Source organism: Chiloscyllium punctatum, chromosome 5 (genome assembly GCF_047496795.1).
Source record: "Chiloscyllium punctatum isolate Juve2018m chromosome 5, sChiPun1.3, whole genome shotgun sequence".
Lineage (NCBI taxonomy): Eukaryota > Metazoa > Chordata > Chondrichthyes > Orectolobiformes > Hemiscylliidae > Chiloscyllium > Chiloscyllium punctatum.
The window spans coordinates 14993726-15007384 of record NC_092743.1 but is presented as its reverse complement, the minus strand read 5'-3'; the positions used below and the strand labels follow the sequence as shown (position 1 = coordinate 15007384).

General features: G+C 40.5%; 1 protein-coding gene across 5 annotated transcripts in view; it reads right to left on the bottom strand.

Moving 5' to 3' along the window:
* Window positions 1-13659, bottom strand: part of cep192 (centrosomal protein 192) — a 190073-nt gene that overhangs the window by 7572 nt on the left and 168842 nt on the right. For all 5 annotated transcript variants that reach the window (XM_072569797.1, XM_072569801.1, XM_072569799.1 and 2 more), the window contains 2 exons: window positions 11324-11436; window positions 9522-9648 (listed from right to left, as the gene is read on the bottom strand). In XM_072569797.1, the coding sequence (XP_072425898.1) occupies window positions 9522-9648; window positions 11324-11436 (240 nt within the window). The remainder of the gene's footprint in view (window positions 1-9521; window positions 9649-11323; window positions 11437-13659) is intronic.

Below are 13659 nucleotides of genomic sequence, written 5' to 3'. Positions count from 1 at the left end.
TGAAATTAACGATTTTTGGCACGCAATTTCTTATCTGTATTTGTGAAGTCTGTTGTGAGCATCTGTAATCGTTACCTGGATCATCCTGAATCCGTTTGGTCTGGTTGTGTCCCTGGCTTGTGGGTTGTTGACTGGTGGTCTGTATTGGACACGTGGTGAAGGATTCTATTCTTTCGGCATTCATGCAGTAACTGGAGTTGTTCGTATGTGGCGTTTAGAACATAGAACATAGAACAATACAGCGCAGTACAGGCCCTTCAGCCCTCGATGTTGCGTCGATCCAAGCCCACCGATCCTACACTAGCCCACTATCCTCCATATACCTATCCAATGCCCATTTAAATGCCCATAAAGAGGGAGTGTCCACCACTGCTACTGGCAGGGCATTCCATGAACTCAACTCGCTGAGGAAAGAATCTACCCCGAACATCTGTCCTTTACCTACCACCCCTTAATTTAAATCTATGCCCCCTCGTAATAGCTGACTCCATACGTGGAAAAAGGTTCTCATGGTCAACCCTATATAAACCCCTAATTATCTTGTACACCTCTATCAAGTCACCCCTAAACCTTCTTTTCTCCAATGAAAACAGCCCCAAGTGCCTCAGCCTTTCCTCATACGATCTTCCTACCATATCAGGCAACATCCTGGTAAACCTCTTCTGCACCCGTTCCAGTGCCTCCACATCCTTCCTATAGTATGGCGACTAAAACTGCACACAATACTCCAGATGCGGCTGCACCAGAGTCTTATACAACTGCAACATGACCTCAGGACTCCAGAACTCAATTCCTCTACCGATAAAAGCCAGTACGCCATATGCCTTCTTCACTGCACTATTTACCTGGGTGGCAACTTTCAGAGATTGAGGTTTAGGCGGTTGGCACAGGATTCCCATTTCCTGGCTTGTCTTAGCGTCTCTTGCCCGTAGGTGTTCAAAGTCTGAGAGAAGATTTGTAGCTCGGGTTCTCATTGTTTGAATTCAAACCACTACAAATGCCTGAGGAAACATCACAGAAGCGCTTCACAGGAGGCTCCCAAGCACTGAGGATGTCACCTAGACAGGGGACGAAATGTCTGCAACACAAATTCCCAGCTCGGCAAACAGAACCACAACAACGAGCACCCGAGCTACAAATCTTCTCACAGAGTTTGAATATCTTAAGTGCCATCCCTACCACCTGCTGCGCAAGTTCACCTCATCTATCCTGACAGTGGCCTACACATCACCCTGCACAGAAGTGAAGAGTGCACTTGATTAAATACACAATGCTACAAAGTTTTGGGACAGAATACCCAGAGGCCTTGTTCATCGTAGCTGGTGACTTCATCCAGTCCAACTTCAAGAACACACTACCAAAATACAACCAACACATCTCCTGGCCCGAACATTCTTGACCATTGCTATACAACTATCAAAGATCCTAGACCTCCATCCCCCAGACCTGAATTTTGGAAAATCAGATCACAATGACGTGCTCCTCCTTCTGGCTTACAAGCATAAGTTGAAGCATGACGGCCCTCCGTACACAAAATAGTGCAGCATTGGTCTGAAGCAATGGAAAGGCTTCTGAGGGACTGCTTGGCATCAGTGGACTGGGCCACATTCAAGAAACAGTGGCCAACCTAAACGAGTATGTCACAGACTTCATGAGTAAATGGGTTAAAACGAACACTCCCCAACTGGATAAACCGGGAGATCCATTCCTTACTGAAGTACAGGTCCAAGGTGTACAAGTCAGACAACCCTGACCTATAGAGGGAGTCCAGGTATCATCTTTGTAAAGCCAGAGAAAACAAGAAGCAATACCAAGCTAAGTTTGAGATCCATACTAACTATCAGTTATTTGTGGGAAGCTTATCTCACGTTACATGCTACAGTGAGATTGAACAGTATTGTGGGCAACAGTACATCCCTACACAATGAGGTCAATGCATTCTACACTTGCTTTGAACAGTGAAATACTATCACTGACCCAAAACAGGCTCAAATCCACCTGTACCCACAGTCACTGCCACAGATGTTAGATCGACCTTCTTGAGCACGAACCTATGGAAAGCTACTGGCCTGGATAGTGTTCCCGGCTGTGAAATCAGATCTTGTGTGGACCAGATGGAGGGAGTATTCACAGACATGCTTAACCTCTCATTATTAAGATCTGAAGTCCTCACCTGCTTCAAGACCATCATCCTGGTGCCAAAGAAAAATCATGCAGTATGCCTCAATGGCTACCACCCAATGGCTCGGTCCTTCATAACCATGAAGTGCTTTGAGAGGGGAGTCATGGCTCACAACTCCAGCCTACCAAATTGCCTTGATCCTTTACAATTCATCTACTGGTTCAACAGATGCTTTCTCCCTGGACCATCTGGATTACTAAACTGAGACTGTGATCTAGGTCTCAGTTTAGAGATGAGTTTGTCTGGTGTTGAAGGCAATCCTGTAGTCAATAAGTCGGGGTCTGATGTCGGTTATCCATTATACATCTATCATGTATGATGGATAACCTACATCAGACCCCTACTTATTGACTACAGGATTGCCTTCAATACCAGACAAACCCATCTCTAAACTGAGACCTAGATCACAGTCTCAGTTTAGTAATCCAGATGGTCCAGGGAGAAAGCATCTGTTGAACCAGTGGATGAATTGTAAAGGATCAATTGTAAACTGAGACCTAGATCACAGCTCCCACTTCCTGACTCAGACTGCAATCAAGAATCGGCAACACCTCCTCCACCATAATCCTCAACATCAGTGTCTGGCAAGGATGTATCCTCAGCTCTCTACTATACTCTGCATGCACTCTAGACTATGTAGCCAAATTCCACCCCAACTCCATTTACAAGTTTGCTGACATCACCATTGTAGGTTGGATCTACAATGACAAGACAGAATACAGGAAAGTGATTGAGTGATTAGCGGCATGGTATAAAGATATAAATTCTCCATGAACGTCAGCAAAATGAAGGAGCTAGTCATTGGCCTCAGGAAGGAGAATGGAGAGCACGCTACTATCTGCATCAATCGTGCTGAGATGGAGATGTTCAAATGTCAAGTTCCTGGGAGTAATGATCACCAATCTCTCCTGGTCTACCCACATCAATGCAACAGTCAAGAAAGCACACCAACATCTCTACTTTCTCAGGAGGCTAAGGAAATTCAGCATGTCTGCAATAACTCTGATCAATTCTTTTATAGATGCACCACAGAAAACATCCTATCTAGATGCATCACAACATAGCATAGCAACTACTCTTCTGAAGACTGCAAGAAACTACAGGGAGTCATGAACACAGCTCAGTCCATCACGCAAACCAGGTTCCAGCCACTGACTCAGTTCAACACTTTCTGCTGCCTTGGGAAAGTAACCAATATAATTAAAGACCCCTCCCACTCCAGTTTGCTCCCTTCCATTGGCAGAGGGTAAAAAAGTTTGAATACACATACAAACCAGATTCAAGAACAGCTTCTTCCTCGCTGTTATCAGACTTGTGAAAAGACCTCTCAAATGTTAATTCTGATTTCTCTCTGAATTTTCTCTGCTGTAACACTATTCTGCTCTGTTCTGCTACTTTGTATGGTACAACCTGTGTAGAACTCTCCAGTCCCAGTAATATCCTTGTAAATCTTTTCGCACCCTTTCCAATTTAATAATATCCTTCCTATAACAGGGCAACCAGAACTGTAGGCTGTACTCCAAAAGTGGCCTCGCTAATGTCCTATGCAGCTGCAACATGACATCCCAACTCCTATATTCAATACTCTGACCAATGAAGGCAAGGGCACTGGGCACCAAACACCTTCAACACTACCCTGTGACACCAATTTCAAAAGAACCATATACTTTAATTCCTTGGTTTCTCTGTTCAACAAACACCTCAAGGTACAACAATGCAAGAATGCAAGCTGAAACAATGAACAATTCACTTCAAATTTTGCAAACTGGTGTTGAACTATCTTAAAAAGGATAATGGGTACTTGTCATCACATATACATAAATCATAAAGAAGGAAATTGCTGGAATTGAAAATGGAACAGATGCTGCAGACATGAATGATCTAAGAAAACATGCTTAATACGTAAAGATACTGGTCAGCCTCAAAGTCAGAAAATCTGATAGAAAAATGTTGTAGCCCAAAAAACAACAATTCAAGTGCGCTGCTTAAAAGCAGTTCTGATCTGGCTACCAAGATCACTGATCAAGTAAAAGACCTTCTCAGGAGGTTTAACTTAAACTGATTCCACTTAGTAAATTGCTGTCTTTTATTATCTTCATTCTTTTGTATAATATGGATATTGGGCTGGGCAATAAATACAGGCCTAGCCAACTAAGTGGCCTGGAGAAGATGCATTCTTGAACTATTACCCTGGAACACAGGGACACACTGGTTCCAAATCAGGATGCTGAGAGACTTAGAAGGACAAGAGCAGCAGATATATGAGAACAACATCATCACCTGCAAGTTTCCCTCTAGGTGGTGTGGAAAGTAAAGCCTTGGTGAGTTACTACAGTGCATATTGCAGGTGGGTTGCCAACTAAATGGGCTGTTTTGCCTTGGATGGTATGAAGCTTCTTGAGTGATGCTGGAGCAGAACTCAACAGGCAAGTGAAAAGTATTTTGATCACACTTTGGTCTGTGCTTTGTAAATGACAGACAGTATTTGGCAGACAGGTAGCAAGTTACTCACTAGCCGTAGTACATATATAGTTGATTCAGATTAGTTTCTGATCAATGGTATCTCCCAGGTTGTCGATAAGAAGAGAATTCAACAGTAACAATACTAATTAAGGGGACAATGATTAGATTCTCTCTTGTTGGAGGTGATCATTTCCTGGTGGCTACGTGGCAACAACTCAGTCAACCCAGATGTTTTCCGGGTCCCACTGCATATGGATGCAGTCTGCTTCAGTAAACGGAGGCGTCATAACTAAACACTGTAGTGAACATGGAGAAAAGTGAGGACTGCAGATACTGGAGATCAGAGCTGAAAAATGTGTTGCTGGAAAAGCGCAGCAGGTCAGGTAGCATCAAAGGAACAGGAGAATCGACGTTTTGGGCATAAGCCCTTCTTCAGGAATGAGGAGGGTGAAAGGCTTATGCCCGAAACGTCGATTCTCCTGTTCCTTTGATGCTGCCTGACCTGCTGCGCTTTTTCAGCAACACATTTTTAAGCACTGTAGTGAACATGCTCACTTCTGACCTTCTGATGGAGGGAAGATCATTGGTGAAGAAGCGGAGAATGATTGGGACTAGGACACTCTCAGGAAGCCCTGCAGTGATGACCTGGGGTTAAGATAATTGCAGATTGGATTTGTACCTAGCACAAAGTAAGATAGCTAAGGGTGTTGGCAGTCAGAGAGCTCCTCCATTCCCAATTCCCATTGATTCCAGTTTTGATGGATATTCCTGATGCCACACAGTGTCACTTATGTCCTTAGAATGAAAGAGTCACTCACCTCCCCTCAGCTCTTTTGTCTACATTTGGACTAAGTCTATAATGAGGGCATGAGCAGAAGCCAAATGAAGCAGTCAGCAATTATCATGCAATTTCTACTTGATAGCACTGTCAATTACACCTTCCATCACTTTGCATGATGTGCTCAGCTACCCAATCATTGAGAATTGGGATATTTGTGGATTCTCTCCTCCAGCAAGTTGTTCATATGGCCATTATTATTCATGATTGGAATGCAGATTTGAAGAGTTTATTTTGGGGGCTGTGGGATCATTTAACTGTTGCATGCCACTTCTGCTGTTTGACTTTCAAGTAATATTGTGCTGTAAAATTGAGGTGTCAACTTACATGTATTTGATGACAAATGATAGAGTCGGGAAAATGCTGGCTCATGAGGTTGCAGATACTGGGGGTTGAGGTCTGATGGCCCACAGCACCTCAAAAATGCTTATTTTGAATGCTAGATCTGTTCAATGTCTGACACAGGTAGCACAGTTGTTGCCACACAACATATGATTACCTTGAATGTGAAGTCAGAGCTTAATCACCAAGACTGGGCAGTGGACACTTCTGCTGATAGCGTCATGAATGGATTCCACCTCTGACAGGTGGATTGCTAAGGATGAGACTTTTCCATCTTGTTCGTTCCTTAACACTTGCCTCAGACCCAGTCTAGCAGCAATAACCTGCAGCCTGGTAACAGTAATTGTGCTCTCCTTAGCCTGCATCGCACATTTCATGTCTGAATTTAAAAATCAGGTAAGGATGGCAATTTCATTCATAAAAAAAAAGGACAATGGTGAACCAGAAGGGTTTTTAAAAACAATAATCAAAAACTGTTCCCATTACACACACTTATAATTCCAGATATTTATTTATCGAATTCAATTTTCGCCATCTCACACGGTGGAATTTGAAACCATGTCCTGAAAGGATTAACTCATAATCCTACTATTGGCCCAGTAAGATTACCACAAAGCCAGTTCACTCCCCCCAGAGCCATTTATTTCTGGTCTTCCTGGAGACACATGAAAATCATAGATGTGCTCCCCATCTGATGATGAGTTGTTAAGTGGGCCTTGTAAGTTCATAGTTCCTTAAAGAAACAGCAGGCAAGCTTAGGAGCTTTAAGACAAACTTGTCCTACACATCAGCTTGGCCTTGTTTGGATACTATTTTTGCACAATAATGATGGTTCAACCCAAACAGCAAGTTAAAGAAACCTGCAGCCAACAGCAAAACGCAAGATTATATTTAGTAGTAGCTTGGGTCAAGTTAAAAATAACACACAACCCCATGAATGCAGATATCTAAGTTTTTTGCTCACAAAGCAGTCAATGGTTTGAAATAACTACTAGCAGCTGCATCCATCAAACCATGCTTTCTGCTGTATAACGCAGATGTAACATGCATACATTCCAAGATATTCCAACTACAGAATCATAAAATTTGACTCTGGCTCAAAACATTTGAGCATTCAATATAGTGACAGCTTGGAACCTAATATTACTCAATTCTTCTGTGAAGTGCAGTGGGCTTTTAAAAAGAGAAATCATCCATGGGATGTTGACATCAGTGACAAAGCATGTGTTGCCCATCCCAAATTGCCCTTTAAAGGTTAGCGATGAGCTATCTTCTTGATCCACTGCAGGTATATAAATTGTGTTTAGGTGAAAATAGTGGAACGCCATAACCACTAAAGGAACAGTAATACAGTTCCAAGTTAGATGGTATGGTGTTTGGAAGGGAACTTGCAGATAGTGTCCCTATGGATCTATTGCTCTGTTCTTCTAGGTTGTGAAGACCACTGGTTTGGAGTTGTTGCAGTGTATCTTGCAGATGGTACACATTTCTGCCAATGTATGACAATAGGAGTGGTGAATGATGAACAGGCCAAATTGACATATCAAGCATGCTGCCTTTGCTTGGATGTATTAAGTTTCTTTAGTGTTGGAACGACACTCATCCAGGCAAGTATAGAGTATTTCAGCATACTCCTGACTGGTGTCTTGTAGATAGTGAACAGGCTTTGGGGAGTCAGGAAGCAAGTTAGTCACTGTGGAATTCCCAAACTCTGGCCGGCTCTTGCAGCGATAGTATTTGTGTAGTTGGTCTAGTAAATTTCTGGTCAATGGCAACCCTTGAAATGTTAATAGTGAGGGTTAAGTGCTAGTAATACTACTGAAAGTCAAGAGATGATGGTTGGATTTTCTTGTTAGAGATGGTCATTTACATTTACTACTGTTGGCCCAGGCCCAGAAGTTGTTTAGAGGTTTTGCTTTTGGACATGGATGGTTCAATATCTGAAGAGTGGTGAATGGCGCTGGACACTGTACAATCAGCAGCAAACATTCTTGCCCTGATCACCTATGAAGGACAAGCAGTCATTGATGAAGATGCTTTAGATGGTTGAACCTAGGATCCTGAGGAAATTTTGCAGTTATGTTCTTTGAATGAGATGATAGACAATCATCTTCCTTTGTGGTGTACTGTCTTTTGTTCACTACTTTAAAAGAGGTGCCATATTGTTACAAATTGTTGCTCCATCTGCTGTGTCTGGTGTGATAAAGTAAACAAACCCTCCTTGAGGACTTTTGTTTTATTAAAGACAAGCATTACTGGAAGTTAGAATAGTTTTTAAGTTAAGACAGAGAATTCCTCTATCATCTTGCTAATTTTAAGCCTAGCCTTTCCCAGAATGGATAATTAAATGGTTGAAATAATAGCTCAGTATCAGTTATCTTTGTTGACCATACAAATATACTCAATACAATGTCACCATGTAAACTCAACAGTAATAAATCATCATTTTTAATGTTACCTTTAACCTTGTAGAAAATTCAAGGGATCTCTCAGTCGTATCAAAAATTGATAAAAGTCAGAGGTGACAACATCCACATAGGTGACCAAAGGCTTTCTCCTTGTACTCTTCAACAGCACCCCCCGCCCCCACCCCACCTTACAAAAATCTTTGACGAGGAGGATGAAGAAAATGTTGAATATTGTAGGAGTAAAGTTGCCAAGAAATGGAGACATGAAAACAAATCGCTTTAAAAACAGAATGAGAACTTCCAAATTGAAACAAGGATGTAGAAAGCACAGGACTTTTTGCAAGTTAGCAGAGGGGCCTGGGAAGAAAAGTTGGGTGGTAACAATTTTGTCTGAATAGGGCAGAGTCAGGAGGTGGCAAGTCATATAGTCTAGATGGTGAAGGTACAGAAACTGCAGCAAGATGAGCTTAGTTTGGAAAATTTGGCTAGTGTGAAAATGAAAGGGAGGAAGGCAGCTGATACATAAATGAAAAGAAAACCCACACATTTCTTACAGTTCTAATTGGAAGCAGGGGCGATGAGAGCAACTGAGGGGGAATTTAAAGAGAAGGTAGCAATGGAGAAGACAACAAAAGTATAACTACTTTTTAGCAAACTGAAAAACAGGAGAAGTTTTGAAATGTTTGGTTTAGTGACTTGCATGAAGTTTTTCCTGGAGTCAGAGTTAAAGGAGAATTGTAGACAATTTTGAGGAAACCCAGTTACCAAGAATAGCTTGTACACAAAAGTAAAGAATGGCACTGAGATCTGACATGTCAACATTCTGGCCCCTTACAGCAAACAAGATACAGAAAAAAAAAAGTACAAGAGTTGCAAATTTGGAAAGCTTTTCTAAAAATAAACCATCACTACCATTGCAAAGGATCAGATTCATTGTCAAGTTTTGGAAGTTAAATCTAAAAAGGAAAATACTTTTTTTTCATGTAACCTATACTTCAGGAACAATCCAAGAAGCAAAATTATTTCAGCTGCATGTCTAGATTTGTTGAAAAGAAACTTGGAAACCCAGGAAGTGTGCTTCAGTATTGGGTTTCTAAACATCTGCTATTAGACAATAATCAAAGATAAAAGAAAAATAATTTGTAAAGCCTTGTGCGAGGATTCTTCTGATTTTGTATGTCATAATGCTGTTCTGTAATAAGTGTAAATTATATATTAATTTTTGGAATGAAAATTTTAGAAACTGGCTCAATATAGTCTTTAAACTTGTTGAGCAGAAGGAACTTACCATGTGCGCAACCGATGAACTATTACGCAAATTAATCTTTAATGTGCTTGATTCTCCAACAGGCGTAGCTGGAAAGGAGTATAAATCCTCAGGAGCAAATACACCTTTGAAAGGTGGCTGTTCTTGTCTGAAAACAACAAACTTAATTTTAGATTGGCTGAAAGATCAATTTGCAAGCCAGGTTATTAGTTTCAACAACCACAAAATAGGTATCTAGACAAACAGCAGCTGTAATCACAATCACAACCTAGCTTTACTTCCTCATCAGATGAGTTTGAAATGGATAGTTTAATCTTGCATAATCCTTACCAACTCCAGATCAAGCCAAGACTATGTCCATTACTGTCTAGAGAGGGACACATGGATTAGCTCAGTCTTTGCTCAAGTATAATTTTCTCTGGAACAGCCATAGTTGCTACAAACAATAATAGGAACCTCACGTTAACACGCAATCACAGAAAATCAAAGATTGCGGCAGCTTCTCTTGGTCTGCACTAAGAAATTATTTGAGAACATACATATGAATTGGAAGTAGTGGTATGCCAGTTGGCTGCTTGAACGCGCTCTACCATTCAATAAGACTCTGGCTGATCAGTTTGCTACTTAAATTGCACATTTCCATCACTACTCAATAATGTTTCATTCTCTTGCCCAACAAAAATTGACTTCTGCCTTAAAAATACTGAAAGACCCCACTTTCATTGCCTTATGAGGCAAAGTTCCAAAGTTGCGCAATGTTGAGAGAGAAAAATATTCACCTAATCCCAGTTTAAAAAGTAAGGAGTTGCATTTTCAGGACAGTAATCTGAGCCTGCTTCAGGGGTTTATGTCCACCTTGTCAGATCATTTGGAATCTTAGATACTTCAGTCACTCTCCACTGTAAATTCCAGTGGAAACAAAATTAGAATCTATGTAGTTTTTAATACCAAAATGAAAACATTCATTCTTGAGGCCTCGGGCCATCAGTCTATTAACCCAAAATTTAATACAAAATTATTAGCGATCACTTTACTTATTGGTTCGTCCTTTCAAACTAGAATGGTTAATGTTGTTTTGATCCTGTCAATTTGGAAATTGGATCAACAAAGTTTTCAAGATCAATCAAGCTATTTCAATGGTCTGCAATGCAAAAGTTTATAGATCTCTAGTAATACCAGTGAAGTTTAATTCAACTCAAAAGGATGGTGTGGAAGAGGGAAGTGTGGCGATATGAAAACTGTGGTCAGGTAAGGACAATATCAGAATTGGCTGTAATGTCAATATATAATCTCTCACACTGTCGAGCATACTTGTGGCTTAAGCAACTGTAACTCAGCAAGGTTTCAACACCTTTGACTGCAGGAAAGAATAGGAAGTTCATAACACAACAGGAAAAAAAGTTGCAAGTGCCCAAGGCAGTTTTTCACCGATTTAAGGGACTGGACTAGATAGTGATAATTTTCCCTCCTAGCTGGAGAATCTAGAATCTGACAGCAGTGTTTGAGGAGAAGGTGCCAATTATTTTGAAATGAGATGAAAATTAATTTCTTCAGTTAAAGGGTTGAGAATTCATGAAATTGTATACCCAAAAAAGCTGTAGATAATAAACTGTCATATATATTTAAGGCTGAGATAGACAGGCCTTTGGTCTCTCGTGGAATCAAGATGATATTAGGAGCAAGAGAAAAAGTAGTGAATTTAAGGTAAATGATCAGCCATGATCATACTGAACGGTAGAGTAGGCTTGAAGGGCTATCTGGTCCACTCCTGCTTCTCGTTCTTGAAATTCATTACTTGTTTATTTATTTATTTTTTTACTAACCCAGTTCTGGCCAATCTTCCTGATACAGACTTCCTCGTTTTCATCGCCGTTTCAGTTTTTATCAGTTTTGTGGCTGAATCTGTTTCCTTGGAGCTCCCCTCAGCTTTTGTGCCCTAAAGAGATGATGATTTGCGTTCATTACTTTTCAATGTCAGCAATCATATCACATTGTTAAAGGTGAGTGGAGGAGCAGTATCAAATTCATTATTGCATTCAGGTCTAATATCCATTGATTTTATATCACTCAGATTGCTGGTGTTAGAAATGCCAGCATTTATTAACAATTCTTTACTGCCTCAAGGTAGTAGTGAGCTGTCTTTTTCAATTGAAGTCCACAAGGTGAAGGAGCTCTCAAACATTATGTTCAGCAGGCAATTATAGGATTTTGATCCAGTAATGAAGAAACAGAAATATTTGCAAGCCAGCATGCTACCTTCATCACTGGTGATAAACAGCCTTGGCAAATTGTTGCAGTGAATCATGTAGATGGAACTGTTGTGACACAGAGGTGAATCCCTCTGTTAATTAAACCAAAACAACCAGAAAAGCTCACCTCACCTTGTAATCTGTTAAAATATACGAATGAAAGAGAACTCACAAATTCCACTATTTAAAGAAAATAGCATTTTTTAAAAAACTCTAAATGTGATAATTAAACAACTATTCACAACTAAGCCTCCTTTTCTCTTAACTGCTTACTATCGGCCTCCAACTCTAACAATATACTGTTCCAATAAGACACTTTTTAAAATTACATCAATTTAACTTCAAAACCACATAGCTGCTGTTGTCTTGTGTCTTTCTTCCAGCTGAGGATCTCCCTGGGTTGTCGCGTCTTTTTTTCTGCAAGTATGTCTCATATGAAAAAGGTACCTTCGATAGAGAGAGAGTTTCCTAACCTCTTGAAAAGCAAGATGTCAGATCTCTAAGTGTTTGTCTCTATGGCAGTGCTCTGTCCAATTTTCAAAAAGTGCTCACTTTTTATACCCCCAACATCAGAGTGTCTCATTGAATTTGTTTTGCCAACATGGAACCAAACTCAATTGCGTTTTAGTATCCTAGGGCATAATTTAAACTGGTTAAAATTTGAATTTTTGTCAAAACAGCAACCAAAACTCAGGTATCCATTTCATAGCCAAATTTTACATATTTTTAATTTTCCAATACACTCTGGGGTTGCCATCTAGTCATATCAGAGGTGCTTGTAATCTCTCAGTTCAGAACAGCATTCACTTTCTTAAAGGTACAATACACACCTTACCTTCATAACAGTGCATATTATGGTTACAATGCATTGGTGGCAGAGGGACTGAACATTAAAAAGGTGATGGATAGTGTGCTAATAAAGTCAACTTTTATTTGCCAAATGGCTTCAAGCTTAGTGTATTGTTGGAGCTATATTATCCAAGAAAGTGAAAAGCATTCCATCACTTGACTTCGGCCTGTAGATAGCAGACGGATTTCGGTGAATCAGGTGCCACAGAATTTCCAGTCTCTGACCAGCTCTTGCAGCCGCACACTATTTATATGGCAAGTCCAGTTCAGTTTCTTGTCGACATTGAGCACAGGATGTTGCTTATGGGATATTTAGTGGTGGCAATGTCAAGGATAGATTGTAGGATTTCTTTTGTTGGGAGATGATTATTGCCTGGCTCTTTTTGGCATAGCTGTTACATGCCCTTGATTTTGCCACTTTCAGAAATGGTCTGCTCCAGTATCTAAAGAAATACAAATGGAACTGAACACCAAAGAACTCCTCCAGTGATTTCCTGGAGCCAAGATGGCTAGCTTCTTTGGTGCTGGTAAAGTCTCTCAGCAGAGATATTTTACCCTGATTTCCATTTACTTAAATTTCACCAAGACTCCTTATATGGCAGATGATGGAGATTAGAGTCCCAAGATTAGTGTAGTGCAGGAAAAGCACAGCAAGTCAAGCAGCATCCAAGGAGCAGGAAAATTGGTGTTTTGGGCAGGAACCCTTCATCAGGAAATCACAAAAGAGCAGTCACACTCACCTCTGGAATTCAGCTCATGTCATATTTGCATCAAGTTCATGAAATCTCAAGCAAAGTGGACCCTTTGTCATTGAGATCAAGTGATATTTGTATCACCAAAGTCCCTCCTTTTGATGATTTAAAGTATATCAATGCTAAGTTAGTGGTTGGACTTTTGTCCTGCTTTGTAGGAACAGGTTACAAAAGGGCAACTTCCACAAAATGTTATAAATGCCAGTGTTGTAGTTGCACTGGAGCAGTTTGACTCGAGATTCAGCTAGTTCTGGAACACAAATTTTCATCCAGGGTGCTGCCCTGGATGTGATATTTAAATCAATAGTT